At 55.3% G+C, this 14,661-nt stretch overlaps 1 protein-coding gene across 1 annotated transcript in view; it reads right to left on the reverse strand.

The window, feature by feature from the left end:
- Positions 1-1,854: 1,854 nt before the first annotated feature.
- Positions 1,855-14,661, reverse strand: part of SLCO2A1 (solute carrier organic anion transporter family member 2A1) — an 83,963-nt gene continuing 71,156 nt past the window's right edge. The window contains exons 10-14 of the mRNA XM_081826666.1: positions 13,223-13,388; positions 10,728-10,891; positions 7,210-7,274; positions 4,709-4,832; positions 1,855-3,838 (exon numbers count right to left, since the gene is read on the reverse strand). Coding sequence (XP_081682792.1) covers positions 3,718-3,838; positions 4,709-4,832; positions 7,210-7,274; positions 10,728-10,891; positions 13,223-13,388 — 640 coding nt within the window. The 3' untranslated portion in view covers positions 1,855-3,717. The remainder of the gene's footprint in view (positions 3,839-4,708; positions 4,833-7,209; positions 7,275-10,727; positions 10,892-13,222; positions 13,389-14,661) is intronic.

Below are 14,661 nucleotides of genomic sequence, written 5' to 3' on the forward strand. Positions count from 1 at the left end.
AGACAGACGGATTCAGCCCCCTGCTTAGCTGGTTGGAGAAGATCAGGATGTGGCTTTGTTTCCTAAGTGAGAATCTGCTAACCTGTCACCAGGTGGGGGTGTTCCCTTGAAGGTCTGTCTGTGTGAAAGCTTTTTCCTCTTTGTCCATTTTCTCTGCGACTCTCCTTTAACTCATGGTGCTATCAGGTGAAACCGGCCCTGTGCAATGAGCACGAGTAATGTTCTTGCTACTTGAAGGTGGGGTAAATGACGTCGTACCTGGTCCTCCCCACCTCCATCCCACCTTACATAGCCCTCAGTAGATTCCCCACCTCCCTCCACGGGCTAGTGAATTTCAGTGGGGATAGACGGGCCTCCCCCTATTTCAGAATAGGGAGGCTGGGGCTGCAGCTGAGTCTGGAGGAGAAAGATCTGGACAGCCTGGTTTAAGTCCAGACCCAGCTAGTTGTCATTTGGGTGAAGTGGGCCACAATGATTTCCTCAATTCCAGATTCCTCATCTTCAGTTGGGGCCTTCAGACCAGCCTGGCCTCCCTCATGCGGCTATGGTGAGGATCACCCCAGAGGGCTTTAGGCCGAAGGGATAATTTGTGGAGATATGGTATTTGATTTTCACTGCATTTTCCCCCTCCTGTGCTAAGAAGTTCCAGGAAGGATGAGGTAAAATTTTCCTACAGACCCTTTCTTTCCTGGCTTTTTTTGTTCAGCCCCTGAGGGGCTGGATTATGCTGGCAGACGGAGTGCAACAGAGGGGTGGGCTTCCTGGGGCTGGGCGGGGGAGGGCCTAGCCCTGCATCTGGCCTCTGCACGGTTTCCAGGCTCAGGGGGAAGCAGGGCACGTAGGGAGCCTCAGCCTGGGAAAGGACCAAAGACTCATACTGGCAGGACCCAAGGGACCGTGGATGCCTTTGGGGCCAGACCATCGAGGATGGACGATGCTACTTTCCAGCCAGCCAGCAGGATGACAGCTAGAAAACAAACATAACTGATTTAGAGAAAAATTGTGCCATTTTTGCACACTCAAGCTGGGAGAGCGAGAGTCCCACTTTTAGTACGTAGTATGCTCTTAACAGAACGGTGAGCTCTATTCTTCATGCCCACCGGCTCCTGATGGCAGCCACCCAGGAAATCAGATTAACAGGCCCCCCCTTCCCTTGTCGTCTTTTCCTTACCAAAGGCCGACAGAGTCTGTAAAGTTCTCAGTGGCCTAAGCACAAGTGGGTGTCGCCAAGTTTCTGCCTCACTGATGACCCACCACCAGGGTGTAGGGACCACCCACGCCGGCCTCACAGGATAGGCCGGTCACAGGTGCCACTCCCACAGACTCGGGGGCTGGCTGGAGAGGTTGGGAAGCTGTGTTTTAACCACATCCTCTATGAGTGTCCAGCACTCAAGGATGTTTGCTCAGCTTTAGAAGTGTTTGCTCTAGAAGTGAAATGAAGGTGACACCTTGTATTCTCTGCAGGCCGTCAGGAGAAGAGATTTGCTGTGGGAAGTGGTAGGATGGCTGTGCCCAAGTGACCAAAGATGATTATGATATTAATTCTGATTTGTATCACGGACTTAGCTATTGGTGCTCCACTCCACTTGTGGATATAAACTCAAGGCAGGGATCAGGCCTCCTGAGAGCCAAGCACTGTGGGCCTTTGATGGTTATCTGCAGAACTTCACTGAAGGAACAACGAGAGCCTGCTGCCTGCTCTGAACCAGGCTGATGGGTGGAGAGCGGCGTTACCTCCGATCCCCATGGCCATGCGCCCCTGTGGCTGGGGCATGGGCATCTCCTTTGGCCAGAAAGTGCAGGTTCTATAGGCTCTCTGACGGACACAGATGACAGTACAAATTCATGACCAAGTTATGTCAATAGCAAAATTATAATATATTAATAGCAATATCATAATAGAATAAAGCCTTGGGAGGGCAAGCAATCTTCCAGAATCTGCAGGTTGGCATTCATTGTTCGTGAGCTCAGCTGAAGGCAGTGCCTTCAGAATTTGGTTAAATCACAGAGAGAAGGACCAGGATTAGTTGCAGGGAATCATTTTCCAAGCGGAACCATCTTAAAATGCTGAAACTAGCCCCTGAGGTTGCATGGAGCCTCCCTTCCTGAGTGAGATCTTCGGAAAAAAGGCCACGTGTAGCAGTGGCTTTCACAAAAACTTCAGTCTCCTGGCGGTTTGGCCACTGACATACATTTTTTGGCTTACCACCATATGAGCCCTTTCCAGAGATGGCTTCTGGTATGCTTCTGGAGGGTTCTTCCGAGAGGTATGGCGCTCAAGAGAGCCATGTGTGGCAATAACCAGTTCCCAGCTGCTCCAGAGGACACGGTGAGCCAGGTCTCTGTCTGGCAAAGGGCTAGGTGCAGGGGCCATCTGGTGGGACATAGATGGTGAAGGTCCTGTTGACAGTCTCTGGGTTCATGCTGTGTCACCCCTGCCGCTGTCCCCAGCACACTCTAGGAGAAGGCCCAGTGTGGATGGGGGGCGGGGAGGGGAGAGCCTAGGAGAGCTCACCGGAGAGCCATGTACTAGCACTGCCTTGCACAAAGCTGGTCTGCAATAAATATAATACTTGTTGATGAAAGGCCTCCTTTGTGGACAGCTAACTCTGAACCTTTACTACACAGCAGGGGGGCCGCTCAACCCAGGCCCCCAGAGGGGCAGTGAGGAGAGGCTGAGAACATGTTGGACATAGGAGTGTCTGGAGCCAGGGAAGCGGACCACCCTGGCCTCTACTTCATGGGCTTACCATCCAGCTTGGCAGACCCTGACACCCGCCCCCCCCCCCAGCTTCATTGCTTGCTCTGCTGACATCTTGGACTGCCTGTCTTTACTCTTGGCACACAGGGTGAGGTCCAGACAGGGTAGCCCACGTGCGGCCACCTCATCTGCTCCCAAGGAAACTCGGGGAGGGTCTTCCCGTCACTCTGAGTTCAGTGGTCTCATCCTCACATAGAGGGTGCGGGAGGTTGGGCTACTGACCACTTCACGGCCCTCCTTGGGTCTTCACCATGGTGTGGCTTTCTCAGCACAGAAGGATCTAGAGTTAACAGGAACAGCATCTGGATGACCCACCTCATGGTGTCTTGGTCTCTGCTCTGGTGCCTGAGTGTGGGGTAGCTGAGAGGGGACCGGCTGGCCATACTTCCCAACATGGCAGCTTCCAAAATGGCCTTTTGGGGCAGGAAGCAAAGATCTGAGGGGAAGGAGGCCAGTCTCTCCTGAGTTCTGTGCTGATGCTGAACCAAGACACAAAGAAGGCTACAGCCAGGCTCTCCCTCCCCTAGCCTGCCTCTGGCCATTAATCATAACCCAGCCCTCTCCCTCCTTCCCCTGGGAAGATAACGCTTTGCTCTCTCCACTTAGGAAACCAGCCCCACCCACAAGGCTGGGGTGGGGGAGCAGGGGCTGCCTCAGTGGGCATCCTTGCTGGGGGATCCAGCACTGAGGAAAGCTTGGGCACACACAGGTGCCTTGAAAGGAGCCAGGAAAGACCTGGCCCTCCAGCTCAGTGCCCATCCAGTCCAGGTACACAGTGGACCTAAGGAATCCTGGGGTGGGGGGGTGGAGGCAGGGAGGGCAAATGGTGACTGGGGTTTTCTCTTATTTAGAAAACAAAACGGAAATGATGTGTTAACATTAGTAAATACAGGCAGGTGTGGAGGGGCAGGGTCCACTTTCTGGAACAGGGCAGTGGCTGGGCCGAGGGTCAGGGGTCAGATGAGGCCCGCAGCCTTCTCCTGCACGTTGTACTCCTTGCTCTTCTTCACCCGCCAGCTGACGAACAAGAGCAGCAGTGCACCCAGCGCCTTGTAGCCCACCTGCAGGCCCAGGTACCTGTGGGGCAGGAGGAGACGAGACCAGTGAGGGGGTGTGGAGGCTCTGTGGCCATGCCGTGGGCCAGGCCCATCAGGAAGAGTAGCATCACTTTCACAGTGGCCCGGGGAATATGCTGTCACCACTTAGGTGGGGATCACTTCCCAGGAGGCATGAGACTCCTAATTCAGTGGTCCTCATTCCTGCACCGGTGACTCCCCCAGGGCCAGAGGCAACACTGCAGCCCCAGCCAGTGTGGAGGGTCCAGTCCTCCCAGCAGAGCCAGAAGGAGAGGGGTACCTGCTCGCTGCCCTCTTGGGGCACCCCTCTCCTGGCTGTCTATGCCACCCCCGTACCGTTCAGCCCCCCTCAAGCCCACTCTCCGCATGGTTTCTGGTTTATGTGATGATGGCAGCAGGTGAGGTGGCTGGAAGGGGTGCAGAACTAATGAAGCTGCAGCTGGGCTTGGACCCGCTGAGGCAGGGTAGGCCCACCTGCCCTTGACCTCTACTGTGAGCCACGATGGGGCCACCTGTCTCTGAGCAGTGGGAGCTGGCCTGGCATCGTCCCACAGCCACGGCCTCACCTCAGACTCCAGCCAGCCCCTTTCCGTTTGACAAACGTCCTTCTGCGACTGCTTCTCCTGAGGGACTGTGGACTAGGCGCTAGCTCCCAGCAGCACGCACATGCGCGCATACACACACTCCAGGACGTTCATGGCTCTCTTCACCAGTGACCCCTGCTCCCTGTCTGTGGCAGCACCCCTCTGGGCCTCTCCCTTGGGAGCCTGGCAGCCCCCACAAAGGGCACCGCAGCAGATGGCTGCCCTCTGCTCTGGCCCAGTGCCTGACACCGCCCACCCCGGGCCACGGGGGCGTGCTGGGCCCTCACCTGTCTCGGAGAGCGTCATTGTCATAGTAGGCACAGGCTCCATGCCTCCCCGAGCACTGCAAGCTCCACCTGATGCAGGAGTAGTCGATGGCAAGGCCGTAGAGGGCTGGAGATGGCAGCCAGGCTGGCGTCCGCGGGAAGAGAGTTCAGAGAGCCCAGATTACACGGGGCTGCAGGCAGAGGTGCCCGGCGAGGTGGGCAGCAAGCCCCCCCCCCCCGCCCCGCAGCTGCCCCTGCATGGTTCCCATGAATGAGAACGGCTCTGCCCCACCCCTGGGAACCGCAGTGACTTCGGAAAGCCAAATCGCTGCCTGACGGCTGAATTCCTCTTTCACTAGAGGCTTAGAAGAGAAACGAAACCTGAGCCATCCTGTCAGGGCAGTGAGTCACAGAGGTCACCTAGCTGCCAGCTCAGACCGACAATATAGTTCTCACACCGGATTGGCCTCCACCGTGGGGCATCGACTCCTCACGTCCTCACAGGGCCTGGAGGTGGGTGGGTGCCCTCGCTCTAAGGAGGAGGAAGGTAGGCACAGCGAGCTCATGCTTGCATAGCCAAGAGGGTCAGGGCTGGCCTTTGAGCCCTAGTTTCCTCGAAGCCCATGCTCCTCCACTACACCAGGCTGCCCAGCTGGCTTAGACAACCCCCCCAGAAGACCCCCAATACCCTGGCTGCTCAGAGCCTCTACCCCAGCCCCCTGAACTTCCCCACAGCTGAGTGGTGAGCCCCGATCCAGCAGAGGCTATGCCTTCCTTCTGTTAAGTATTCAGGATGACCCCCATATTCTTAGCTACAGTTCTGGGCGGTCACTGGACTGGGGAGGGATTTATCCAGGATCCACACCCTGAACCACTGTGCTCAGAACAGCCTCGCCGACTCTGTCGAGGGCACTGTGAGAAGCTGCTTGAGGAGGAAAGCAAGAGATCTGCCTGTGGCTCCACCCATAAGTGGGAACCTTTGAGAACCAGCCTCTCTACTCACACCCTGCTCACTTCCAAGTCTCTGGCTAAGCAGGGGATGGAAACTGGCCACAGGGATTGTCCACCAAGGATGCTACCCTAAATAGAAACACAGTCCAGAAACATTTTCAGCCAAGTCCCAGTGGGTAATTTTAAACTTGCTGGGTTTTATCCATGTGAAGTCCTTCTTTCTACCCCAGAGTGCGATTGCGTTCTTGGGTGATGATGAAAGGAATGCCTCCAGCCCAGATTTTCTAACCGTGATCCCGTATCGAGTTGTCTGAGCTCAAGTGACAAAACAAGGCGGCAGGTGCCATGAGCAGTGGGACAGCGGTTGTTTTCCAGGTGGCTGGGAGAAGCTCTTCAGAGCCCTTCCTGGCCGCTGGCTGCGCTGGGCGCAACGCGGGGCTTCATGCCCTGCATCCTCCACGCTGGTAATATAGGCCTGAGCAGCAGGCTCTGAAGGGGCAGTGCTGGGACAAGGGCAGCAAGTGGCCCGATACCGAGAGATCCCGTGGAAAAGCTGGTTCAGTCCTCATCATCTGCACTCCTCACCCAACCTTTGGGGAAGAGGGCCCTGCACAGGTTCTCGCTCAGCAGGTCCCAGGAGGGACATCACCAACACAGCCCAGAAGGATGATGGAAGCTGCTGGAGGGCCAACTGCAGCCTGGCTCCCGGATAATAAGGCACAGCGGGCTCTGCAGGGATTTCAGCACTGGAGGTCAGCAAGGACACTCCGAGAGCGGCTAAAGTCCCTCCACTGCAGTTGCCCTACTCCCCGCTGCCCTGGGCACCCACTGCGTCCTTAATCAATACTCAGCTGAACGTAGTCCCTTTACTTGGCTTGCCCGGCACTGCAAGGGCCTGCATATTACTGCCTGGATGGGTCAAGAAGGCACAGTCCAGCATGAGCCTCTGGGAGAGGGCGGGCGAGGGGCACGCATGCCCCCCCCCCAGCCCAGGTCCGCAGGGAGGGCTGGGTGTTCCCCGCTCCCCGCGGGCAGCTGGCCCTCCTGGGGGGCATTGCTGACCATTTGCGCAGGCTCCATTTCTCCGTGGGCTCTGGGCTTCTTGAGCATAGGCCGGGTTTGCCGGCAGAGGGCCCCGCGCTGAGAACATTTGCAGAATAGAGGCAAGAGGAGTGAGTTTTGTCAAGTGGGAGGGAAGCCAGGGCTGGGCTCAGCTGCTGTTCTGGCTGGGACAGGAATGCAGGGTTTTGTTCCTACAGCCAGTTCTTGGAGAGAGATGAAAAAATACCTGCCTTCAATTCTTCATTAGGTATCCTCAGCTGTGTCCACTTTTCATTTTTCTTACGTAGTTTTGTTTGGAATTAATGTCTTAGATGGAATCTTTCCTAACCTCAAGTAACGGGGAAACCGCCCATATAGGGTCTCGGCCTTTGCCGATGTGTTGGTGATGCGCGCCCTCTCCTTACCGCAGAGATGAGACAGGGCTTCCCTCAGCCCCTCCCTGCACCTCACAGCCCTCGGATGCCCTGGCGCCGCTCCTCAGGAAGGAAGGGGGCATCTCAGACACTTACCCAGCAGGCGCATCAGCAAGAACTGCACCCCGATGGCAAATGACTTTTCTTCCTGGTTCACCACACTGAAAAGGAAGATAGGAAGTCAGCAGCCAGAGGACTCGGGGCTGTGCCTTGACTCAGTCAGGGGCAGCCGGCCTCAGAGCAAGCCAGAACCTACCCTCAAGGGGCCTGACAGCTAGCTGGCTGACTCGACTGACCTCAGCCGCGTGCTCCCGTTGTTTGTATCGGCGGTTCTCAAAGCACGATCGCTGGGCCAGCAGCGTGAGCCCCCACCCCTGGGAACTCATTAGAAATGCAGATTCCCAGGCCCTATCTTAAACCTAAGACTCAGGTCCCTGGGGGTGGGGCCCAGCCATCTGTGCTTTAGGAAGCCCTCCAGGAGATTCTGTTGTGCACTCAAATTTGAGAACCTCTGGTCTCTGATTTTCAGGGCTGCCCCTGCCCCCTTCAAGAGGCAGAGGGCAGAAGAGGCTGGGAATGGAGAGAAGGATGGGGAAGGGTGTGTTCACAGCAGCAGGTCTGAACAACTCCCATAGAGTGTGAAGAGCAATAAAGACAGCCCAGATGAAAGTGTAATTAAGGCCCCTGGGCCGTAGGCTTCTGTGTGCAACTAGAAGAATCCTTTACCTAGGGCCAGCTTCGTGGGCGTGGGGCCTGTGCTGTCTCCCAGGGCCCTGCCCTCAGAAAGGCCCCAGGTTTGATTGAATGCTCTGCTGTGGCTGGTCTTGAAATTCTTAATAATTTTGGAACCAGGAGACTCCCATTTTCATTTTGCACTGGGTCCTACAAATTATATAGCCAGTCTTGCCCCCACCCTTCTTCCCTCAAGAGAGGACAAGCATTTGGCTGAGGAAGGAGATTCGGAGAGAGATGGGGAAGCTATCTGGCGGTGGTATTGCCAGGCCCTGCCATCCCAGCTGGGCAGGGGGCAGAGAGAGAGGACACCCCAACCACAAGGTGGGGAGCCAGGCAGTGGCCTGCAGAAGCACCAGGCTTCTCGTGCTCTGAACACCCACACTCCTGGGTGGGGGTGCCTGTGGGGGAAGGGCATTTGGGGCAGAGGGGACATCAAGGAAGGGAACTCAGAAGTAATGTTCAGGTCTCTGCACACATTTTGTTCTGGCCTCACAGTCCTGCTAGCAAAGTGGAAAGGGGCCCTCTTCCAGTTCCTCTGAGAGGTGGACCAGTGAAAGCGATACTCATGGGCTTGAGGCACCCACTTAGGACGCCCACCCCATGGAAAGTGCCTCAAATCTCAATCTAATGGATGCTCCCTTTATGCCCACAGGTCCCTCCAGTGGCCCAAATTCACAATAGTCCTGGTCATTGTCCCTGGGCAGACGCCCCTAGATTCTGGACTGAATAGGGCTTGGGCACCCCAGTTTGGCTTCTGATGGACAGCTTGAGCCCCTCCTGGTATCTGCCCTTGGCTGTGAACTAACTCTGAAGTTTGGACCACTCTCTTCTTCCACATTTCTGGTGAACCTTTCCTCCCAGCCTGTATTTCCATGCCTGGTTGGGGGCCAGGGTACAAATAACACTTGGGTCGCCTACAAGGTCACCTTTAAGGCTCACCTTCTTCACACTAAATTGCATCCATTCTCTCATCTTTGCCAGTGGGATTTATCTTTAAATGATTTGGGGATCCTGGAGCCTCTTTAGTTTCACTCCAGCCCATGATCAGACTTAGAAGGGAGAGGTTTTCTAGGAAAGCCCATCCTGTGGTTGAAATGATGCTCCTCCTCCACAGCTTCCCTAGCTCTGGGGCTTGATGGAATCCTCTGGGAGGTGGACTGACAGGGACTGCCCCCTACTTGCTGCTCAGCAACTTCCCTGTGAAATGTCCTTATCCTGTTCCCTCTCCTCATCATGGCCACCCACAGGTATTTCTCAGGGCTAGAGGGTCCACCATGGCCCATCTGGCCCTGGTGCAAGAGGTAACCCCACTCAAGGGCCTTGGATGACAGCACCAGTGTTTGGAATGCATAGGGTGGGGAGTGGTAGAAAGAGGGTGCTGATGGTGTTGGGAGGGGCAATATGCTGTGGCCCTGAGCATCCCCACATGTTCCTGGGGAATATGCTAAGAACACAAGGTTCTGACTGCTCTTTTCCTGGGCTACTTCTCAGGGCTGTGGTTGCCATGAGCAACCTGGAGGCATGGGGTAAAACCTTACCCTAGACCAAGAGCAGGATTGGTCTACATAGGTGGTGGCTCTCCCAAGCTCAGTGTTCCTCACTGTGAGAGAAGCTCACTGCATGTGACGCATACACCTGGGCATTCCAGGTCACTCCATGGGATGTGGGGCACAAGGATAAATGATGCAAGGTTCCTGCTCTTTGCATGCACCTGTGAGTAACAGGCCTTTGTCTTTGAACCAGGAGTCTCCTGTCTGCTGCCAGCATTCTTGAAATAGTAACAAAATAGGAGCTTGGGGAGTGCCTGGGGGGCTCAGTCATTAACCGTCTGCCTTCGGCTCAGGTCATGGTCCCAGGGTCCTGGGATCGAGTCCCGCATCGGGCTCCCTGCTCGGCGGGAGGCCTGCTTCTCCCTCTCCCACTCCCCCTGCCTGTGTTCCCTCTCTCGCTGTGTCTCTCTCTGTCAAATAAATAAAATCTTTAAAAAAAATAGGAGCTTGGTAGTTTGCAAGCTAACTTGTCAATAGGCTAAAATACCAGGCCCTGACAGGTGGCTGCTTCTGTTCTTCCTCTCCTAGCCTTTGGGGAAAATAGGTCATTGGCACCTAGCTAGCTGTTAATAATTCTTAGAATTTGGTTAATAGTGATAATTAACCAATATATAGAGTACCTTACATCTACAAAGCAATTTATCAGGTAATCCTGACACTAGTCCCTTGTGGTCAATATCATGAACCTCTTGATAAATGAGGAAACTGAGACTCAGTGAGGTTGGCAACATCCCAGGACATCCAGCCAGTGTACAGCTGAGCTGGGCCTTTGACCCTAGCACTGGGAATCCAGATCCTGTGTTTTTCCCTCTCTGCTCTCAAGAGGGGTGAGGACAGGAAAGAGGCGGGCAGGGGTGGGTTAGGTGAACTTGGTTGAAATGTTGTTTTCTCTTTGGCAGAGGGTGAGGTGAGGGAAGGGTCAATTCCCTCTCAAAACCTCAGAGGCATTCCACTGCCACTGTAAGGGGACACCTCTGCTCTCCCCTCCCACCTTGGCCAGCCTCTCTCTTCTGACCTGAGAACTTGGTCCTGGCTCCTAGCACACTTTTCTTATTTTCATCCTTTCTCAAAGCCCTCATTCTGAACTTTCCACATTTCCCCCCCCCTTGATTTTGTACATCTAATGGAATTCTCTTCCTTCCTCTTAGTTCTTTCAGGATTTAAACATATGTGAATCTTCAAGCATTTCCACAGTGTGGAGCCAGGCAGCCTGGCCTCCCGGAGGCTCAGCCATTCGTGGCTCTGCCCTCCTGGGGGTGGGGTCTCTCAGTGGCAGGAAAGGAGGAGAGACAGAAGCAGGGAGCGTGGGGGACCGAGAGGCGCACTCACCGCAGAACCATCATGTAGAGCGGGTTGTGAGAGATGCAGGCTATGAGGGCCACGAAGGAGATGAGGAAGATGGCCGGCAGCAGGAAGTGGGCGCAGGGGATGGGGCACGATCCCGACTTGGCTGAAGTGGACGCCCCAGTCACACAGCTGCAGTTCAGATACGTCTTGGAAAGGAGAGGGAGGGGGAGGGGGAGATCTGTCATCACCCGCACCACCACACACTTCAAACGCCGGTACCAGCTCCAGCCAGAGTCCCTCGGGCGATGCTGTGTGTGGAGGCTGGAGGGCAGACCCGGGGAGGTTTTTGAGGTGCCCCACGGATACCACCTCTGACCACTGTTTAGGCCATCTAAACCGTCTTCACCAACACCGGCCATCGAGCGGGGGCTGGGCCCCTCCCGAAGTTCCACCCACAGCAGGACATGCGGGACCCTATCGCCAGGCAAGGCCTACCCGGCTTGGGACCGGGGGCCAGGAGGGCTCTCTTTGGGGCCAGGCCGCCCTGTGCATCACCACAGTGGTTCTGTGGGTGCTGTGTTTGCTGTTTGTGTGCTTCTTGCAGGGAAGGTAAGGACGGGATAGACAGGAGGAGATAGCAGTGGGAACCCAGTGGAACCCACTGAGCTCTTCATCTGTCAGGCCTTTGCCAGAGCTTCCTGCCTGAGAGGAACTCCTGTCTGTGAAGGACTCTAGGGAAGGAGGCCCCTGGCTCCAGTCTGCAGGTTCATATGGCGCAGTACTCTGGTACAACTGGCCTTGGGGGCCACTGCCCGTGTCAGGGGGTCTTCACCTTACTTTTCACAGCGTCTGACGGCCTAGCCTGGGACCATTTAAGTGCCATAGCAGTTACAACTGCTAATGGAACTAACGAGCTAGTATGCTTCCTCCTGGCCGACAGCAGGAACTATGCACCCTCTTTATTTTGGCTGCCAGGAAGCTCAGAAGTTAGTTCTATATAATATGGCTGTTATTTCCGTCAGTCTGCATTTCTTTAACATAGGTTTTTTTTCCCCCCCTTATAATTTACTGTCTTTTCTTGATGTTATGCTAGTGGATTTGTGCTGTTGTTGGAAACCTGTCAAGATGATTTCTGGAAGTAGATGAGTCAGAAGTAAGTAAATAAAGATAAGAAAACCACAGAAGCCACCACAGACCCCTCCGACTAGAAGGCCATGGAGAGACCACCTTGTTTGCGCTCTTTGTTCTCTTTCTGCCCACGGAAGTGGCTGTGGGAGCAGCCTTGCCCTGTGCTCTCGGAGGAGGATGCCTAGCGGGGGCTAGCCTTGTCCATGCCCTCCACACGGGCTTAAGGTAATGAGGCACATTCTTCTCCTTAGGGCATCCTTAGCAGAACTGCACGAACTTCCCACTGCTCTTAGTAGAAGGTACATCCGACTCCTGGGCCCGGCCCGCCCAGTCTTGACCTGGGTGTGACATGCCTCTTAGCGCCAACCCTGGCCTTCCCTGCTTTCTCCTGTGCCTGGCTCTGTCATGCCCTTGGGCCTTGCACTTGCTGTTCCTTTACCTGGAAGGCTTCACTTCCAGGCCTTCCTAAGGTTTTCTTCTTCTGGTTGTTCAGTTCTAATGTCACCTCCACAGGGGGGCCCCCAGGAACTAGAGAGTCTAGTCATCAAGTCTCTCCGTGGCATGGGATACATTCTAAAACTACCTTGTACATTTATTTGATAGAATGCAAACTCGACGAGAGCAGGACCTCGTCTGATGGGTTCACCACTGAGTCCTCAACACCCGTGGCTGTGCTGGCTGTTCACTGAGTATTTGCCGAATAGCTGAACAGATGTCTTGACTTGGTTTGCTGCTGCTTGACCCTAGAAGTCGGGAGCCATAGCCCTCTGAGGGCTGGTAGAACCTCACCTCGTGGGCCCAGTGAACGAGGGCTGCACAAGTGGAAGGCCGGTGGCCAGCAGATACATGACCTTGAACAGATGTGTGCCAGACTGAGGCAGCGTCCTGGGTTCTAGTCCCACAGCTGCCCCTAAATAGCTGCATGACTTTAGGCCAGTTGTATAGCTACACATCAGGGCTGAGGGATTCAACCAAATGCCCTAGATCACACTTCCAGCTCTAACCTTCCGGGTTCAGATCACAGAAGACCCTCTGCTCTCGATTTCCCTGGGCCTGTCCTTGTGGCTTCCCACACAGGCAGGATGCAGGACCCAGAGATGCCCCTTAGGATCCATCAGGATGAGACTCTAAGGCCTCAGCTGAAGGACTGCTTTGGCTCGTTCCTGCTCTGAGCATTGTTGGGGCTCAGGAATGTGAATTTTTTTTGAACATCAGCCAAACTTTAATTAACTCTGGGCTGTAGGCATCTGGTCATGACCTTAGGGAAGGGGAGGTGGAGAGAGGGCGGGTGTGGCCCAGAGCCACGAGGCTGGGAGCGAGTGGCGTTCTGCCCATCCTGGAGCCGGGGAGCAGTGTGCGAGGGCACGGGCTGAGCGCAGACACCCCCACGGGCCTTCTCCGGCCCTTACCAGCTGCTTGGAGGCCACAGAGCTGATGTTGACGTCGCTGCAGCCAGCATGGCAGGGCGAGAGGTACTCCACTCCATTGTCTCCGCACACCGGGTGGAAGATGGAGTCTGGGCACCGGCAGTGCCTGCGGCAGGCAGGGAGCGGCAGATGTATAGAACTTGATGTCCTGCCAGCAAAACAGGAAATGGGGGATCAAACAAAGCAAGACCAAAGAAAAACCTCCCCACGCCAGCCCAGCGTGGGTTCCCCGCCTGGTTCGTGTGCCTGTGTGTCTCCGTTTGTCTTGGGCCAGCGCCACCCTGGGATCTGAATTACGCCTGTTGGAGCCAATGGTGAATGCCCTGCTTGGTCAGTGCTCATGGCACCCACCAAGTGCTGGCCAGAAAGACCTGGTCAGCAAACCCCACACTGCAGAAAGGCATTAAGACAACCAACCAGGGGCGCCTGGGTGGCTCAGTCGTTAAGCGTCTGCCTTCGGCTCAGGTCATGATCCCGGGGTCCTGGGATCGAGCCCCACATCAGGCTCCTGGCTCGGCGGGAAGCCTGCTCCTCCCTCTCCCTCTGCCCCTGCTTGTGTTCCCTCTCTCACTGTCTCTCTCTCTGTCAAATAAATAAATAAAATCTTGAAAAAAAAAAAAAAAAAGACAACCAACCACCCAACCACCCAACCAGGACTCCGATGAAAGAGATGGCAGATACTACACCAAAGTCACAGGCAATATTTCCTTTCTCTCTTCCTCCACCCGGGCTTGGGCTGACAGAAGGCTGGGGCCCCTGGTCACTGCATCCCCGCTGCACCATAATCCAGGGGGTTTCACCAGCTGATCTCACCATTCCTACCATCCTCCTCATCTGACAGTCACGGTTGTTCTCTGGGGGGAGAGGGGGTTGGGATAGGCTGACAAATCGCAGACCAGGGCTCTGCTAAAATAATTACACTGCTGGTGGTTAACATTAATGGGGTATCTATGTGCCAGGCACAGTGCCCAAGACTTTTCATGTTGCCATCACGACAACTCTACAGTTAAATCACGTTCCTCTCGTGACAAGAAAACTGAAGATTAGAAAAGTAACTTTCGCCAACGACAAAGCACTGTGCCAGAACTCACCCCAGTCTGATGACAAAGCCCTGTGCTAAAAACTCCCCGGGGGGGGGGGCGCCTGGGTGGCCCAGTCAGTTAGGCGTTTGACTTGTGATTTCAGCTCAGGTCATAATCTCAGGGTCTTGGGATCTGGCCCTGTGTTGGGCTCTGCGCTCAGCAGGGAGTCTGCTGGAGATCCTCTCTCCCTCTCCCTCTCCTTCTCTTTTATTTATTTGAGAGAGAGAGAGCATAAGCGGGGGGAGGGGCAGAGGGAGAAGCAGACTCCCTGCTGAGTAGGGATCCCAATGTGGGGCTCGATCCCAGGACCCTGGGATCATGACCTGAGCCAAAGGCAGA

This window comes from Leptonychotes weddellii, chromosome 1 (genome assembly GCF_054177405.1).
Source record: "Leptonychotes weddellii isolate Sample4059 chromosome 1, ASM5417740v2, whole genome shotgun sequence".
NCBI lineage: Eukaryota > Metazoa > Chordata > Mammalia > Carnivora > Phocidae > Leptonychotes > Leptonychotes weddellii.